Below are 19560 nucleotides of genomic sequence, written 5' to 3'. Positions count from 1 at the left end.
AAACCCCCAAAAAACAAAGAACAAAACAAAAACTGAGGTCTGAATATAAGTCTTGCTGAAAGTTGAGTATTATAAATTAAGCTAAGTACTGAGGAATTTCAGAGCAAAAACTGACCAACTTCATGAAATGAATCTCACCAAAGACAAAATGTGTTACAAAATCAAATACCAGAACATCTGACTGAAGCTCCTTTTGATATCAAAACTGCTGGTAGTTATTTGTTTTACTTGTGCTGGGTGAGATTTACCAAGAAATACAGCAACTAGATCCAGAAGCCCTCGTAATACCCACCACCATGAAGCCTGCGAAATCTAGAAGACCTCAAGAGGTACAAATGACAGGAAAGAAGTTTGAAAACAGGTACCACAGATACTTCTTGTCTTAAGATGGGGCTATATGCCTGATAAACCCAGTGTAATTGAAAATATCCTAAGTCGAAAATGCACTTAATACACTTAACCTACTGCACATCCTAGCTTAGCCCAGCCTGCCTTAAACATACCCAGAACACTTCCATTAGCCTATAGCTGGGCAAAATCATCTAACACAAATCCTATTTTATAATAAAGTGTTGAATATCTCATGTACTTTACTGAATACTGTACTGAAAGGGAAAAACAAAATAGTTGTATGTGTACTTGAAATATAGTTTCTACTGAATACATTTTGCTTTTACACCATCATAAAATAAAAAAATCATAAGTCAGGGACTGTCTGTACTAAGCTTTCTCCGGATGGGATTAAGAAAACAGAAAGGTTTTGTCAGGTACTTACCCTTTCTATGAGGGGTTTATTAGAAAAGTCAATATTCTAAAGAAACTCAAATTTGAATTGGAAAGCTAATATAATTGCACGGCAAAGACAATGGAAAGTCTCTTAAAATAATTCACCACACTAGAAAAATTTAAGGAGAAAAATCATAACTATGTTCATTGATATTGAAAATGCATTCATAAAGTTAAATGCCCTGGCACACTGCATCAAATCTCCACATTCTTGTTTTTCTCTTCTACTCACAATGGAAAGACAATATCCTCGACAGCATCAAAGTGACAAGTCGCTATGAGCGTCTCTTTGAAATCCGTGAAGCTGACACGATAAATGTGCGATTCTTCCGTTCCTACGAGAAACTGGTGTCCTTCTCCTCGAAGTGTGATAGAAGTGATGCGGCCTTGTAACTGAATCTTCCTTTAGGGAGAAGCACAAAAGTGAAGTAGATTCACTCAACCAGTAAGTAGTTACGAATCATGTGAAGCATGGCAGAGGATACAAATCAGGCATATAATTTCAGACACGCCCTCACAGAAGTGACACAGTTGAAAAGGCAGGAGTTACTCACAAGTTGGTGTACCCACGAACAGCAAAGCCAGAGGTCAGCATAGGTTAAAGTAGTCAGGGAAGCTTCTTCAGTGAGATAACATTTTGACATGGGTTGTGCAATGCAGGCAGGATTTGGGTAGAGGGAATATTCCAAGCAGGCATATGGGTACAAATGACCACAGCAACTAACCCCTTTATTAATTCCACTTCTGAAAAATAATCCTAAAATCAGGGGGAAGATGCTTTACATCAAAGGATGCTATGATAACCCTATCTGAAAGAGTAAAAGGTTGGAAACAACCTAAATACCCAGTTGTAATGGAATAGTTAAATGATCTGTGGAACATCAGCTTCATAGAATATTTGCCTAAAAAAAGTTTAAAAGATTATGTAGTATGTGTATATGTTACCATAATAAAAAGATTACATCATAATACTGAAAATGTTTATGATGCTTGCATTAAGTAAAAAATTAGAATACAAAATTTTATTTATAAGTAAAATCATTTCAGAGCTTGTACAGTTGTTCATGCCTGTAATCCCAGCACTTTGGATGGCCTAGGCAAGGAGGACCACTTGAGGCCAGGAGTTTGAGACTAGCCTGGGCAACATGGCAAGACCCTGTCTCTAAAAATAAAAAATAAAATAAAATAAATTAGCCAGGTGTGGTGGTGCGCACCTATAGTCCCAGCTACTTGGGAGTCTGAGGTAGAAGGGTCACTTGAGCCCAGGAGTTGGAGGCTGCAGTGAGTCACAATCTCATCCCTGCCCTCCATCCTGGATGACAGAGTGAGACTCTGTCTCAAAAAAAGAAAAAAGAGAAAAACTAGGGGTTGTCTTTGCCAGAACCTTAAGGAGTTGGTTTTTCCTATTCTACATTTCAGATTTCTCCCTCTTCCCTTTATAATGAGTATGAACTTAAAAAAAAAAAAAAAAGTATATACATGAATGAGGCCCTAGGATAGACTCTCTCTGTAACTAGTTTAGTTTAGACAATGAAGAATTCAACGCAGGTTCTTGTGCAAGAAGCCAGCATGGGAAATACAGCGTTTTAGAGGTTTATTGGTGGGACACAGAACAGTTAATGACGAAAGGAAGATGACAAGTTAAACCTCAGTTCTTGCACTAACTAGAGGTTTGTGACTCTGGACAAGTTGTCAGAAACCTCTGGCCTCAGTTTACTCAACCACAGAATAATTCCTCTTTTACAAGTGTTGCAGTGAAGATAAGGTACGCTAGCCCACAGATGACAACCAAGAAATACTGGCTATTGGCATCTGGGAACTTCAGAAGACAAAATGAAGCCTAGGGATAAAAGGGGAAGAACAGGCTGGGCATGGTGGCTCACACTTGTAATCCTAGCACTTTGGGAGGCCAAGGCGGGTGGATCACCTGAGGTCAGGAGTTTGAGACCAGCCTGGCCAACAGGGTGAAACCCCATCTCTACTAAAAATACAAAAAAAAAAATTAGCTGGGCTTGGTGGCGGGCACATGTAATCCCAGTTACTCGGGAGCCTGAGGCAGGAGAATCTCTTGAACCCGGGAGGCGGAGGTTGCAGTGAGCCAAGATGACGTCACTGCACTCCAGCCTGGGCGACAGAGCGAGACTCCATCTCAAAACAAAAACAAAAAAAAAAAAAACGGGGAAAGGAAAGATCTTGGCACTGGAGCTGTCCATTTTGATCATACATCTTCCCTTTCCAGTCTCCATGACTTTTCATGTGAGCGGCCTTTTCAGTCTACAAAAAGCCCAGCAGGTGGAAACCACCGCATCTGATTTAATTCTGCACTGTCACACAGGGTTATTTTGGAAACAGTGATAGCACAAACCTGGTAATAATTACTTTGAGTTTATCTTCATCATAATGGGAATGTACACACACTAAAAACAAAGAGTTAAAAAATTAGAAGGTTAATTTACTATATTCACTTCATACATCCAGAGATAACCCAACATAGTTTTTTTTTACTTGATTTTATTTCTTGCATCTTGTACTATCGATAATACTTGGATGTTATTTCTTTCCTCTCCTGATTTTTGCTATTTTAAGGTTAAGTTTCTCATCATTCTTCTCCCCCACCTCACCTGTATTAGGATTCAGGTTCGGTTGTAAATTAAGAGAGGAGCTTCTCTCTCTCTCTGTCTCTCTCTGTCTCTGTCTCTCTCTGTCTCTGTCTCTCTCTGTCTCTGTCTCTCTCTGTTTTTGTCTCTCTCTCTCTCTCTCTCTCCAGAAATCAGATTCCAGGTTTTATAAGTGTCTATTCCATGAGGTTGTCCAGGCACCAGGCTCCTGATGAATGCTGCTCCCAGCATTCTCTGGGGCTGTGGCTTTCAAACTTGAGCATGTATAATAACCTGGAAGGCTTCCAATATTGTTCTAAAGACTCCTCCCTCCCTCATTTCCCTTCATACAAGCATGAAACTGGTCCAAAACATTCTCAATAAGCCCAATCTTGGCCACTGAATTTAAAATGGCAATGTATACACTGCTTTTTTATTTAAAAAAAAAATTGAGACGAGGTCTCGTTCTGTCACCCAGGCTGAGTTCAGTGCCATGATCATGGCTCACTCCAGCCTCAACCTTGAGGTTGACTGATCAGCCTCAATCAATCCTCCCGCTTCAGCCTCCTGAGTAGCTGGGACTACAGGTATGTGCCACCACATCTGGCTAATTTTTGTATTTTTTTGTAGAGATGAGGCTTCACTGTGTTGCCCAGGCTGGGCTGGAACTCCCGGGCTCAAGGGATCCACTTGCCTCGACCTCCCAAAGTGATGGGATTGCAGGCGTGAGCCACTGCACCTGGCCTCCCTGCTTCTATTCAAACCATAATCCCCTTACTCTACATCCTACTTCATTTTTCTCCATTGTACTTATCACCCTCTAATACTATGTACTTTCCTTGTTTATTTTGTTGCTTATTTATTGCCTTTTCCTTCCTGCTAGAATGTAAGCTCCATGAGGGCAGGGATTTTTTTTTCTTCATCTTTTATGTTTTATTCACTGAGATATCCTAAGCACCTAGAATGATGCCTGGTACCCCGTGAATGTTCAACACGGATTTCTTGGAATGAAGACAGCTGGTGCTCATTTCTACAACATGTGTGCAACTACCCCTGGCTTCCTGGGAGGTAGCAGAGGCCATACAGCACATGTGTGGGGTATCTGGTTTTTGTTTAAGCCCATCCCTCTGTGAACTGTCCTCCCTGATCTTTCCATCCCGAGAAGGTCATCCTCTTCTCTGATCTCTACAACATTCATAATATATTTTACTTTATCTGGACCATGTGCTAATATCCTATCTTGTCTGGTAGTGACTTCTTTCGTGTGTACATACCTTAGCCCCAAACGAGTCTGTAAGTTCTGGGAGGAAAAAGACCATAGCTTATTTTTCTTTATTTTATTAATAGTATCTAATACATTGGTTTGGTTGGAGGAGGTGCTGAATAAGCACATTGTTATGGCAATAAATAAAGTTTTGTTTCATTTTATTTTAATTAAATGAGCCAAGAAACATACATAGCAGAGTATCTGGTATACAGAAATGGCTGGTGAATGTTGGCTATTTCTATTATAAATTGTATTCAAATGCATGATTAACACAATGCTTTGCACATAATAGGTACCCATTGCATAATAAATTTCATTGAGTTAACCAATTTTGAACATTTAACATTGGGGGTTATTTCTTGGATAAGTTTATAACATCCCATTCCCTTCATCATGGCTCAATGTGTTAGCTAAATACAAACTTATGTATTTATTAAATGGGCAGTGTCCGTCTGGGTAACAGTGGACTACTTTGGTTTGATTCAACATAAGCTTTTGTCTTTTCATTGGCAAAGAAGCCACCATCTATTGTGATTCCAACTACTCATTCTAACAGCAAGATGAAATTTTTTAACCAAATATCACTTTGCCGATATCATCGACTTGCTGGCTTTAAGCAAACCTCCCTTTAGTGGGTCTCTACCCAGCCCCACTGTGTGAGACCCGGAACTTACTTGATGGGTTTGTAGCCAGGGCTTTTACAGAAGACCAGCAGTCCGGCTCCAGAGCCCACCAACAAACCCCCCATCTTCAGGCACCTGATAGCTGACACTCCCTAGGGGGAAAAACTGTGTTAAGAAAAAGCACAAAAATCTCACAAATCACCACTAAAGAATGTACTCATGTAACCAAATACCACCTGTTCCCCAAAAACATATGGCAATAAAAAAAAATTTAAATATTAATGAAAAAAAGAAAAAAGCTGAATGAAAGATGAATTAAAGACAGCCAAAGTCATGCCAGTGCTGCACAGATTGCCTGGAGGATGTTCATGAAGGTTCTGCTCGCGATGCACCCCCAGGCAGACCAAGGGGATTCAATGCCAACAACAAGCTCACTTGCCAGGAAGTAACCCTCCTGGGCCTACAGGATGCAAACAGGCTTCACCATCCTTCCTCCCTAAAACCACGGGTGCATTTGGAATATTTTAAAAATTAACACTTTTACATCCACTCAAATGCAGCCAAGAGAAGGTATAAGCATAACCTCAGCAATGCTAGTCTCTCAGCTGCCACTGTTTTCACTAGAACTTAATTCTTACAAATGCAAAGGGACCATATTTAATATCCCAAGAAAGCACAATAGACTTCTTATTGTTTGGCGACTGTATTATCTGAACTACAACATGTACTACATAAGAGTGGGAAATATATTTAAAATTTAAAGTGCTCTTCAAAGGTTGGGGTGACCCCCACCACTCTCTCCAAAGAAAAAAAGGCTTGACGATGTATGATGGTTGTTTTATAGTATCCACTGTGAAGTTCTAATTTTAAAATGTGCATGAGCAATATTTTATTTTATTTATTTGTTACTACTATTGTTTTTTTGAGACAGAGTCTCTCTCTGTCACTCAGACTGGAGTGCAGTGGCATGATCTCAACTCACTGCACCCTCTGCCTCCCAAGTTCAAGCGATTCTTGTGACTCAGCCACCGGAGTAGCTGGGATTACAGGCATGCGCCATCATGCCTGGTTAATTTTTGTATTTTCAGTAGAGATGGGGTTTCGCCATGTTGGCCAGGCTGGTCTCAAACTCCTCACCTGAAGTGATCCTCCTGCCTCAGCCTCCCAAAGTGATGGGATTACAGGTGTGAGCCACCGCACTCAGCCACAACATTTGATTTTAAAACATTCAGTATAGCTAGTGACTGTATAGGTTTGTGTCTTAATGAATTTTGAATACGATAAAACAAATATCCTGCCCTTTCAAGTTACTTTACACTGAATTTAGCCTGTTGTGGCTCAAAAGACATTTTGTGATTGAGGAGAGAAACCAAGGCTCAAGAATGTGAAGGCAAGGACCAGAATTACATGCTCCCCAGCTTCCACCCCTCACCCCTAACTTCCTAAGTGCCTCAGCAGGACAACAGGATGAAGGCTCAGCCTATGAGGAGACAAAACATGGAGTGAATTTTTTAGCATTTATCTGGGGACTTGGGGATGCAAGTGGTAAAGAGTTCAACAGCGCCTCGAAGCTACATATGTGTGATTTCTAAATAAACTTTTTAAAACTGTAGATGACGTCATTCAAGTGCACAGGTTCTGCAGCCAGTCGGCCTGGGTTGAAATCTCAGCTCCACTACTTGCAAGCCAGGAGATTTCCAATGTTAAGAGCCTCAGTTTTCTCATCTGTAAAGCAGGGATGAAAATGGTACCTATCTCATTAGGCATTTATGAAGATCGAATGAGATCATTTAAGGAAGGGGTTTTGCACCATGTCTCTGACACATCAGCATTTATTGACAAATACCATTTTTGTGTTTGCATGTTCGTGTGTGTGTGTGTGTATTTTGGAGACAGGGTCTCTGCCACCCAGGCTGGAGTGCAGTGGCACAACCACAGCTCACTGTAACCACGAACTCCTGGGATGAAGCAATTCTCCTGCCTCAGCCTCCCCAGTAGCCAGGACTATAGATGCATGCCACCACGCCGGCTAATTTTTAAAAACTTTTCATAGAGATAGAGTCTTTCTATGCTGCCCAGGCTGGTCTCAAACCCCAGCCTCAAGTGATCCTCCTGCCTTGGCCTCCCAAAGCGCTAAGATTACAGGCATGATCCACCTTGCCTGGCCTATTTTTGTTTTTACTAGGCTATTTTTTTTAGAGCAGTTTTAGGTTTGCAGCAAAATTAAACAGAAGATACAAGTATTTGAGATTTCCCCAATACTTCTTTCCCCCACAGTTAAAGAGCCTCTCCCATTATCAATATCTTCCAGCAGAGTAGATGTATGACAGCTAATAAACCTATGTGGACACATCATTATCACCCAAAATCCATTGTGTACATTAGGGTTCCCTCTTGGCATTGTATACTCTCTGGGTTTGGACAAATTAATAGCAACATATATTTACCATTATAGTGTCATACAGAATAGTTTCACTGCCCAAAACATCCTCTGTGCTTTACCCATTCACTCCTCCCTCTCTGCTAACCCATGGCAAGCACTGATTTTTTTTTTTTTTTTTTTTTCAGATGGAGTCTCACTCTGTCGCCAGGCTGAAGTGCAGGGGCGCGATCTCGGCTCAATGCAACCTCCACCTCCTGAGTTGAAGCAATTCTCCTGCCTCAGCCTCCCGAGTAGCTGGAACTACAGGCATGTACCACCACGCCCAGCTAATTTTTGTATTTTTAGTAGAGATGGCCAGGATGGTCTTGGTCTCTTGACCTCATGATCTGCTCGTCTCAGCTCCCCACAAAGTGCTGGGATTAGTGGTGTCAGCCACCGTGCCCGGCCTGATCTTTTTACTGTCTCCATAATTTTGCCTTTTCCAGAATGTCATATAGTTAGAATCAAATGGTGTGCAGTCTTTCAGACTGGCATCTTCCACTCAGTAATGTGCATCTCAGTTTCCTTCTTTTCCTATAAAGCCTTTTCCTGACTTTATAGCTCATTTCTTTTTAGTACTGATTAATATTCCATTGTTTGGATGTATCACAGTTTACGTATCCCTTTACTTACTGAAGGACATCTTGGTTGCTTCCAAGTTTTGGCAATTATGGATAAAGCTTCTGTAAACATCTGTGTGCAGGTTCTCGTGTGAACATAAGTTTTCAGCTCCTTTGGGTAAATAGCAAGGAGTGCAACTGCTGCATTACATGGTAAGAGTAAGTTTAATTTTGCAAGAAACCACCAAACTATCTTCCAAAGTGGCCGTACTATTTTGCATTCCCATCAGCAATGAACAATAGTACTCACTGCTCTCCATCTCTGTCAATATTAGGTGTTGTTAGTGTTCTGGATTTTGGCCATTTGAAAAGGTATGTAGTCGTGCCTCATTGCTGTTTTAATTACATTTCCTGGCTGATATAAGACATAGAGTATCTTTCCATATGCTTACTTGCCATCTGTGTATCTTCTTTTATTTATTTATTTATTTATTTATTTATTTATTTATTTATTTATTTTGAGACAGAGTCTTGCTGTGTCCCCCAGGCTGAAGTGCAATGGCGTGATCTCACTGCCGGGTTCAAGTGATTCTCCTGCCTCAGCCTCCCTAGTAGCTGGGATTACAGGCTCACACCACCACACTTGGCTAACTTTTGTATTTTTAGTAGAGACAGGGTTTCACCATGTTGGCCCCGCTGGTCTTAAACTCCTGACCTCAGGTGATCCGCCCGCCTCAGCCTCCCAAAGTGCTGGGATTACAGGCACAAGCCACTGCGCCTGGCCGCCATCTGTATATCTTCTTTAGGGGAGGTGGCAGTTAAGGTCTTTGGCCCATTTCTTATTGTTGAGTTTTAAAAGTTCTCTGTATATTTTGGGTAACAGTCCTTATTCAGGTATGTCTTTTGCCAATATTTCCTCTCACTCTGTATCTTTATTTTTCATTCTCTTGACAGTGTCTTTCATGGAGCAGAATTTTTGATTTTAAGGAAGTCCAGCTTTTCAATTCTTTCTTTCATGGGTATTATAGCTAAAAGTTATCACCACACCTTAGGTCTTCTGGATTTTATCTTTCAGGAGTTCTACTGTTTTGTGTTTTAGGTCTGTAATCCATTTTGAGTTAATTTTTGTGAAAGGTATAAGGTCTGTGTCTAGGCTTTTTTATTTTTATTTTTTGGTTTTCCAGTTGTTTAGCATTATTTATTAAAAAGACGATTTTTTTTCCATTGTATTTCCTTTGCTCCTTCACCAATGATCAGTTGACTATGTGAATTCATATTTGGGCTCTCTATTCTGTCCCATTGATCCATTTATCTATTCTTTCACCAACCCTACACTGTCTTGATTACTGTAGTTTTATGGTAAGTCTTGAAATCTGGTAGTGTCACTCCTCCAACTGTGTTCTTCTTCAATATTGTGCTTTCTTTTTTAAAAAAATTATACTTTAAGTTCTGGGATACATGTGCAGAACATGCGGGTTTGTTACATAGGTATACATGTGCCATAGTGGTTTGCTGCACCCATCAACCCGTCATCTACATCATCTACATTACCCGTCATCTACATTAGGTATCAATATTGTGCTTTCTACTCAGAGTCTTTTGCCCCTCTGTGTAAACTGTAGAATCAGTTTGTCTACAGACACAAAATAACTTGCTGGGATGTTTATTGGGATTGCAGTAAATCTATAGTTCAAATTAAGAAGAACTCATATCGTGACAATACTGAGTCTTCCTATCCATGAACATGAAATATCTACTTAGGGCCGGGTGTGGTGACTCACGCCTGTAATCCCGGTATGTTGGGAGGCCGAGGCGGGTGGATCACGGGGTCAGGAGATCGAGACCAGCCTAGCTAACACGGTGAAACCCCATCTCTACTAAAAATACAAAAAAATTAGCCGGGCATGGTGGTGGGCACCTGTAGTGCCAACTACTCGGGAGGCTGAGGCAGGAGAATGGCGTGAACCCGGGAGGCGGAGCTTGCAGTGAGCCGAGAACGCGCCACTGCACTCCAGCCTGGGCGACAGAGCAAGACTCTGTCTCAAAAAAACAAAAGAAAGAAATATCTATTTAGTTCTATTTCATTTATTTTATCACAGTTTTATAGTTTTCCTCACACGGATCTTATACAGCATGTACTTTTATTATTATTATCATTGTCATCATCGTCTTCGTTTTAGTACTGTATGCCTAATGGGTCAATTTTAGTTTAAGGTTTTTGCTTTTGTTTTTGAGACAGGGTCTCACTCTGTTGCCCAGGCTGGAGTGCAGTAACGTGATCTTGGCTACTGCAGGCTCCACCTCCCAGACTCAAGTGATTCTCATGCCTCAGCCTTCCGAGTAGCTGGGATTACAGGCACACGCCACCATACCTGGCTAATTTTTGCATTTTTAGTAGAGACAGGGTTTCACCGTGTTGGCCAGGATGGTCTCGAACTCCTCACCTCAAGTGATCTGCCCACCTTGGCTTCCCAAAGTGCTGGGATTACAGGCATGAGCCACCATACCTGGCCAATAGGTCAGTTTTAAACCATTCCAATTCTTTACCTTTCTAACCATGAAGCAATATTTGTATATTTATTTATTTATTTATTTATTGAGACAGGGTCTCACTCTGTCACACAGGCTAGAGTGCAGTGGCTTAATCTCAGTTCACCGCATCCTCTGCCCCAGCCTCCTGAGACTACAGGCATGCTCTACCACGCCCAGCTAATTTTCATATTTTTTGTAGAGATGGGGTTTCACCATGTCACCTAGGCTGGACTTGAACTCCTGGACTCAAGCAATCTGCCCACCTCGACCTCCCAGAGTGCTGGGATTACACGTGTGAGCCACCGGCCTGGCCTGAACAAATATTTAAGTAGAGTTTCAAAGTGGGTAAGATCACTTGATACTGAAACCAAACATCTTCAATGACACCTCCTAGCCCTTCATCCTGCAGGAATTATTTTCTTTTCACCCATGGAAAAGGTGTCTTGGAACCATTGCCTTGTGGACTTGACCATCAGACCTGAATGCTTAAGAATTTCAGGCCGGGCGCAGTGGCTCATGCCTGTAATCCCAGCACTTTGAGAGGCCGAGACAGGCAGATTACGAGGTCAGGAGATTGAGACCATCCTGGCTAACGCGGTGAAACCCCGTCTCTACTAAAAATAGAAAAAATTAGCTGGGCGTGGTGGTAGGCGCCTGTAGTCCCAGCTACTCTGGAGGCTGAGTCAGGAGAATGGCGTAAACTCTGGAGGCAGAGCTTGCAGTGAGCCGAGATAGCGCCACTGCACTCCAGCCTGGGTGACAGAGCGAGACTCTGTATCAAAAAATAATAACAATAATAAAAAAGAATTTCAGCATCCACAGGTGACTTAAGTGCCAAAGGTTTGAGAAACCCTAAGATAGCCAGCATCTTTGCTGGACAGATATTTAGTTCCCAAGTGCTAGGAAAACAAAACAAAACAAAAAATCCAGTAGTTTTCAGGTAGTGTTACATGGAGCTCTTTGGAGGCATCTCAGGAGTTGGCACTGGCAGGGCTCTAAGACTTGCTCTCCTTAACCTGATGTGCTTTGTTTTTATTTGTTTAATATATTAGAATTCCTATCCTATATGAACATACACTTCTCAAAAGAAGATATTTATGCGGCCAACAAACATATGAGAAAAAGCTCATTATTACTGGTCATTAGAGAAATGTAAATCAAAACTGCAATGCAATACCATCTCACGTTAGTTAGAATGGCGATCATTAAAAAGTCAGGAAACAACAGATGCTGGGGAGGATGCGGAGAAATAGGAACACTTTTACACTGTTGGTGGGAGTGTAAATTAGTTCAGCCATTGTGGAAGACAGTGTGGTGATTCTTCAAGGATCTAGAACCAGAAATACCATTTGACCCAGCAATCCCATTACTGCGTATATACTCAAAGGATTATAAATCATTCTACATGCACATGTATGTTTATTGTGGCACTATTCACAGTAGCAAAGACTTGGAACCAACCCAAATGTCCATCAATGATAGACTGGATAGAAAGAAAATGTGGCACATATACACCATGGAATACTATGCAGCCATAAAAAAGAATGAGTTCATGTCCTTTGCAGGGACATGGATGAAGCTGGAAACCATCATTCTCAGCAAACTAACACAGGAACAGAAAACCAAACACCACACGTTCTTACTCATAAGTGAGAGTTGAACAATGAGAACACATGGACACAGGGAGGGGAACATCACACGCCGGGGCCCGTCAGGGGTGGGGGCTAGAAAAGGGATAGCATTAAGAGAAATACTTAATGTAGACGACGGGTTAATGGGTGCAGCAAACCACCATGGCACGTGTATACCTATGTAACAAACCTGCACGGTCTGCACATGTATCCCACATGTATGAAGTATAATAATAAAAAAAAAAGAATTCCTATCCTAAAAAGAATTAGAAAAACCACACTTGAAAAGCTATACTTCAATCTCTTGTAGCATTATTTCTAAACTCTTCCCTACTTATACTATAGTTTTTCCCTCTTTTTATGCATCTCCTTGAACGCTTGAATATTAAATGATTATGTGACTAAGAAAACTGTGACATTTTCCCAGGAACACAGTGCAGTATTTCAAAGTTTCTTGAGAATATCTGCTACGTGGAAAAGTATCTAAGCTTAGTTAGAACCATCTGTTCTGTTATCAGAAACGAGATAGGCAGGTGCAGAACATAGTACAAGCTTTCAAATTCAAAGTTTAGTAGAAACAGCCCTAGTAAGTTACTGGGGTGCTGGAAACAGCAGCATTTGTTATATAAAATTATCCTTTGATGGTAGCTTTTTATTTTGGTGTAAATATCAAAGTCTCTAACTATCCTTTTAACTAGAATTGCTAGGAAGTCTGTAAATATAAACAGTTGACTATTTCTAGGTCTTGTTCACGACTTATAATGTCAGCTGAGGCTAAAATCTAAGATCTAGTTAGTAAAGTAGACAAAAATTATATATATAGTTTTATAGATCAAAGAGCACACTTCTCTTATGTATGGCAATGGGGCTGGAACCAACGCAGTTTAAAATCACAAAGCAATAGGCCCTATGCTTTGAACAGGTGAACATAAATGTGGTTCTTTTTTTTTAATTTTATTATTATTATACTTTAAGTTTTAGGGTACATGTGCACAACGTGCAGGTTTGTTACATATGTATACATGTGCCATGTTGGTGTGCTGCACCCATTAACTCGTCATTTACATTAGGTATATCTCATAATGCTATCCCTCCCCCCCGCCCCACCCCACAGCAGTCCCCAGTGTGTGATGTTCCCTTTCCTGGGTCCATGTGTTCTCATTGTTCAATTCCCACCTATGAGTGAGAACATGTGGTGTTTGGTTTTTTGTCCTTGGAATAGTTTGCTGAGAATGATGGTATCCAGCTTCATCCATGTCCCTACAAAGGACATGAACTCATCCTTTTTTATGGCTGCATAGTATTCCATGGTGTATATGTGCCACATTTTCTTAATCCAGTCTATCATTGTTGGACATTTGGGTTGGTTCCAAGTCTTTGCTATTGTGAATAGTGCCGCCAATGACTTTCTTCACAGAATTGGAAATGTGGTTCTGATTCCCTAATTCAGGACACCTAGAAATGTCTTTACCCAGAATAAAAACCAGAGACGAGGGCATAGAGAACTGGCCAATGTACCGTGCAAATTGAGATGTGGCTTTGGGTCCATCACTGACTTTTAATGTTTTCCCACAAACTCTTTCTTCGTTAAGAAAGTATGTGCTCAGTGAAACCCCGTCTCTATTAAAAAATACAAAAAAATTAGCTGGGCGTGGTGGCGGGCGCCTGTAGTCCCAGCTACTTGGGAGGCTGAGGCAGGAGAATGGCGTGAACCCAGGAGGCGGAGCTTGCTGTGAGCCGAGATCTCGCCACTGCACTTCAGCCTGGGCGACAGAGCGAGACTCCGTCTCAAAAACAAACAAACAAACAAACAAACAAACAAAGTGTGTGCTTTGGCCGCGCATGGTGGCTCACACCTGTAATCCCAGCACTTTGAGAGGCCAAGGTGGGCAGATCACTTGAGGTCAGGAGTTCAAGATTAGCCTAGCCAACATGATGAAACCCTGTCTCTACTAAAAAATACAAAAATTAGTCAGGTGTGGTGGGGCACACCTGTAGTCCCAGCTACTTGAGAGGCTGAGGTGGGACAATCGCTTGAACCTGGGAGGCGGAAGTTGCAGTGAGCCAAGATCACGTCACTGTACTCCAGGTTGAGTGACAGAACAAGACTGCATCTCAAAAAGAAAAAAAAAAAAGTACATGCTGCCAGTGAAGGGAGAAAAATGGCAGGGCAGTGGCGATGGTCTCTACTCACCAAACTGAATTTGTCCTTCGCAGGCCCAGCATCTGTCAGCAGTTTAGTCCTGGGGTTCATTTTTAGAATATCTCCAGTCGTGGTGCCAAGGTAGAAAAAGCTATCATCATCGTCCACCTGAAGAAGCAAGAAAAAGAAATCTTGGCCAGCCTCGGTGGGTCACGCCTGTAATACCAGCACTTTGGGAGGCCGAGGTGGGTGGATCACCTGAGGTCAGGAGTTCAAGACCAGCCTGACCAACATGGAGAAACCCTGTCTCTACTGAAAATACAAAATTAGCTGGGTGTCGTGGTGCATGCCTATAATCCCAGCTACTAGGGAGGCTGAGGTAGGAGAATCGCTTGAACCCAGGAGGCAGAGGTTGCAGTGAGTCAAGATTGCACCATTGCACTCCAGCCTGGGCAACAAGAGCAAAACTCTGTCTCAGGAAAAAAAAAAAAAAAAAAAAGAAGAAGAAATCTTGAAGACCTGGATGCCCTGAGTAATGTCCATGAACACCTGTTCAGGAATGGGATGAGGTTCCTCTGGCACCCCATGAAGACTTACAAAGATGCTCAGGGCTGCTTCTATTTCCCCAGGCTCAAAGATGGGTCAGAACAGCTCTGAGGGGAGCAGGGTTAGGGCTACACATAGAATGGGAGGAAATATTCGACCCCAATTAGCCTGTGCCTTTCACTTGAAGTCTATCTGGTTCTGATGTTAATAGGCATCCTCTGCCAGTTCAGACTTTTGAGACATCTCTTAAGGGCTCCTAGGATAAAGGTGTGCCCCTCCAAAGAGGATGTACATTTGCTTTATCTCATATTTTCCAAAGCTTATATCCATAAAATGACTATGCATTAAACAAGAGGAATCAGTCCATGGAGAATGAAGTTATACAGGTTGAGTATCCTTAATCCCAAAATCTAAAATCTGAAATGCTCCAAAATCGGAAATTTTTGAGTGCTGATGTGACACTCCAAGGAAATGCTCATTGGCACATCTCAAATTTTGAATTTTCAGATTAGAGATGCTGAACTTGGAAGTATAATGCAAATACTCCAAAATCTGAAGAAAATCCAAAATTCAAAACACTTCTGGCTATATGCATATCAGATAAGGAATACGCAACCAGATTATATAAATCCACATTTAAAATATATTAATAAATTTCTCTTTATGGATGAGATTGCATTTCAACAATAGATTTCATGGTCAGAAACTTTATTTTCAGTGGCAGAAATAGCATCAGTGGCATAGGAATGTGCTGTGGGCTCTGAGTGCCACGGGCTGCATTGCTTTCATCCAGGTGAGGCAGGCTTTCGGTGTTTGATGACAGCCTAGATTCCAGCAAAACAAGGTTTACCTGTGCTGTGTCTAGGTGACTCTTCCCTGACTCCTAAAGGGAGTGGCAGAGGTGAACTTTTTCTTCTTTTTTTTTTGAAACAGAGTGTCACTCTGTTGTCCAGGCTGGAGTGCAGTGGCACGATGCCAGCTCACCGCAACTTCCGCCTCCCAGGTTCAAGCAATTCTCCTGCCTCAACCTCCCAAGTAGCTGGGATTACAGGCACCTACCACCACACCTGGCTACTTGTGTATTTTTAGTAGAGACAAGGTTTCACCATGTTGGCCAGGCTGGTCTCGAACTCATGACCTCAAGTGATTCACCCACCTCTGCCTCCCAAAGTGCTGGGATTACAGGCGTGAGCCACTGCACCTGGCCAAAGTGAGCTTCTTCAATCAACATCCGCTATGTCTATACCCCACTTTCCTATCCCCAGCCCCATGTACACACACACAAACACCTTGGTCAGCACTGCTAACAGGAACATGTGCTAATTGTTACTTAATACTTAAATTAATACTTACTCCAATACTCATGACTATTCTTTTCAACTGTCCTGTTTGGCACTCAGTTGGCCAGATTTTTCTATTTGGAAGATCCAGTTCCCATACTCGAATTGTCCCACTATGTAAAAAAAAAAAAAAAAAAAAACCACAATCAAATGGACACCCATTTAATAATCACTTCATCCCTGAAACTGAAGGGAAGAGATCTAAACATTTTTGAGGCTTCGTTATGGCCTAGTGCACTATGAAAGATCTTTTATTCGATCCTCATAACAACACCGCGAGGCAGGTTTTATGATCCCCCCTCCCAAATTAGAAAGTGCGGAGCTTGAACACAGCTGAGCAGGGATTCACACCCGGCTCCGTCTCACTCTGAAGTGCACGCTACCCACTCTGCTGAAAACAAACACACAAGTAAGCAGGGAACACGGGCAGAGCAAATCAGAGCTTATTAAATGTCTTCCTCTTTTTCTTTTCTTTCTTTCTTTCTCTCTCTCTCTTTCTCTCTCTCTCTCTCTCTCTTTCTGACAGAGTCCCACTCTATTGCCAGGCTGGAGTGCAGTGGTGCGATCTCTGCTCACTGCAACCTCCACCTCCTAGGTTCAAGCCATTCTCCTGCCTCAGCCTACCAAGTAGCTGGGACTGCAGGTGCCCGCCACCACGCCCAGCTAATTTTTGTGTTTTTAGTAGAGACGGGGTTTCACAATGTTGGCCAGGATGGTCTCCATCTCTTGACCTCGTGATCCATCCGCTTCAGCCTCCCAAAGTGCTGGGATTACAGGCATAAGCTACAACGCCTGGCCTTCTTTTCTTTCTAATTGACAAGTAAAAATAATATATATTTATGGTGTACATCATGATGTTTATATACATATATACATTGTAGAATAGCAAAATCAAGCTATTGAACATATGCATTATCTCATATACTTAACGTTTTTTTGGTGGTGAGAATACTTAAAATTGTGTTAGCAATTTTCAAGTATACAATATATTATGAACTATACTCACCATGATGTACATAACCTGTGTGCATCAAAAGATGGATGGACTTTAAAAATGTGGTATATGTACGCAATGGAAAGAAATTCTGTCATTTGTGACAACATGGACAAACCTGATGGACATTATGTTAAGTGAAATAGGCAAGCACAGAAAAACAAACACTGCATGACTTTACTCAGCTGTGGAGTGTGAAAAAGCCTAACACACGAGACAGTAGAATGGTGGTTATCAGAGACTGGGGGTGGGAGAGTAGGGAGATGTTGGTCAAAGGACACCAAATTTCAGTTCAACAGGAGGAGGAGGGCCAGGCACAGTGGCTCACACCTGTAATCCCAGCACTTTGGGAGGCAAAGGTGGGTGGATCACCTGAGGTCAGGAGTTCGAGACCAGCCTGGCCAACATGGTGAAAACCCCGTCTCTACTAAAAATATAAAAAATTAACCAGGCGTGGTGGTGGGCACCTGTAATCCCAGCTACTCGGGAGGCTGAGGCAGGAGAATCGCTTGTACCTGGGAGGTGGAGGTTGCAGTGAGCCGAGATCGTGCCACTGCACTCCAGCCTTGGCAACAAGAGCAAAACTCCATCTCAAAAAAAAAAACACACACACACACAACAACCATGAGGAGGAGTAAGTTTAAATGTGTTTTTTTCAAGGTATTGAGTTGCAAGGAAAATTTTAAAGGGAAGACCTGTGGTGTGGAGTCTTGTCTTCAAGGAAAGAGAAATGAGACCAAGCAACTAAAAGCTAAACCAAATTAGCATCTAACACAAGACTTGATACATGGTCGGTATTTACTCATTATATGTTGAATTAATCTGAATTAATAATTGTATAAAAATTTCAAGGCCAACATCACAAAGACTTCAGCTAATATTTTAAGGCAGAAAAGATTAATCTAAAAATATATCAAGTTTTGGGCCAGGCATGGTGGCTGATGCCTATAAATCCTAGCCCTTTGGGAGGCCGAGGCAGGTGGATTGCCTGAGCTCAGGAGTTCAAGATCAGCCTGGACAACACAGTGAAATCCCATCTCTACTAAAATACAAAAAAATTAGCCGGGCGTGGCAGCATGCACCTGTAATCCCAGCTACGTGGGAGGCTGAGGCAGGAGAATCATTTGAACCCGGGAGGCAGAGGTTGCAGTGAGCTGAGATTGCGCCATTGCACTCCAGCCTGGGCAACAGTGTGAGAGTCTGTCTCTCTCTATATGTGTACATATATATATATATACACACACACACACATATATCTACACACATATACATATGTAACTATATAAACATATATATAACTATGTACGTATATATATAGTTTTTCTTTTGTTTTTTTTAGCTCCCAGAGTTATATATATAGTAAGTACTCAGACATATTTTAAACGTACTGAACTTTTTTTTTTTAAACAAACAGCTTTTTCATGGTATTCCTGGTAGATATTATTTGGATTCTGAAATACTTAAACTTGCAGGACATCTCATGGGGACAATATAGTGGAATACATGGCATTGGGACCAAGTTAGAGAACTCAGCATACATAGGTGCCATGTCAAAAATTTTACTTACGAATGATCACTTTCTCAGTTCTCAGTGTCACATGAAATCAAACCAGACATAGAATGCAGATTGTCCTAAAAAAAACTTTTTTTTTTAATATAAAATTCAAGTATTGAGTCCTGAAGAAATGTTGCTCATGGACATCAGAATGGACCAATGCCTGCTGCTTAAGGGGCTGCGAAGGAGCAGAAAGAACCCTACAAAACCCTGGCTTAGTCAAATCACTCTGCAAATCTGAAAAAAGTTGAAGAGCGTCGCCACAGCCCGTGGTCAGTTGCTTTAGGTTGCTTGGTAGGGCTGGCTTTCGTGCCGGTCAATTAGCTTCATGGCCTCTGAATGAATCGTTCCTCATAATTAGCCATGGAGCAAATGTAAGTTGCATATCATAAAGCGGGGACAGGAAACAATATAGTTGTAGACCTGCACAAATTCTCTTCTCTGGCTGGAAGAGTAACCAACCATGTGTACCTTTCCAAGATGGGTTGAAAAAAATAGTTCTACTGAACACATACTTCAACTCTGTATTTTCTGATTTCTTGCCCTTTGAACTGGTATATAACA

At 41.7% G+C, this 19560-nt stretch overlaps 1 protein-coding gene across 5 annotated transcripts in view; it reads right to left on the bottom strand.

Moving 5' to 3' along the window:
- The window catches only part of CFAP52 (cilia and flagella associated protein 52), a 63709-nt gene that overhangs the window by 24000 nt on the left and 20149 nt on the right, over nucleotides 1-19560 (bottom strand). For 3 of the 5 annotated variants that reach the window (XM_019013668.4, XM_019013669.3, XM_055367485.2), the window contains 4 exons: nucleotides 16461-16560; nucleotides 14613-14729; nucleotides 5325-5425; nucleotides 1019-1189 (listed from right to left, as the gene is read on the bottom strand). In XM_019013668.4, coding sequence (XP_018869213.3) covers nucleotides 1019-1189; nucleotides 5325-5425; nucleotides 14613-14729; nucleotides 16461-16560 — 489 coding nt within the window. The remainder of the gene's footprint in view (nucleotides 1-1018; nucleotides 1190-5324; nucleotides 5426-14612; nucleotides 14730-16460; nucleotides 16561-19560) is intronic. The other 2 variants (XM_063700625.1, XM_063700626.1) reach the window with 1 other exon arrangement.

The sequence above is a fragment of the Gorilla gorilla genome, chromosome 19 (genome assembly GCF_029281585.2).
Source record: "Gorilla gorilla gorilla isolate KB3781 chromosome 19, NHGRI_mGorGor1-v2.1_pri, whole genome shotgun sequence".
In the NCBI taxonomy this organism is placed as follows: domain Eukaryota; kingdom Metazoa; phylum Chordata; class Mammalia; order Primates; family Hominidae; genus Gorilla; species Gorilla gorilla.
Note: the sequence above shows the minus strand (reverse complement) of the source record. Positions and strands in the feature narration are given on the sequence as shown.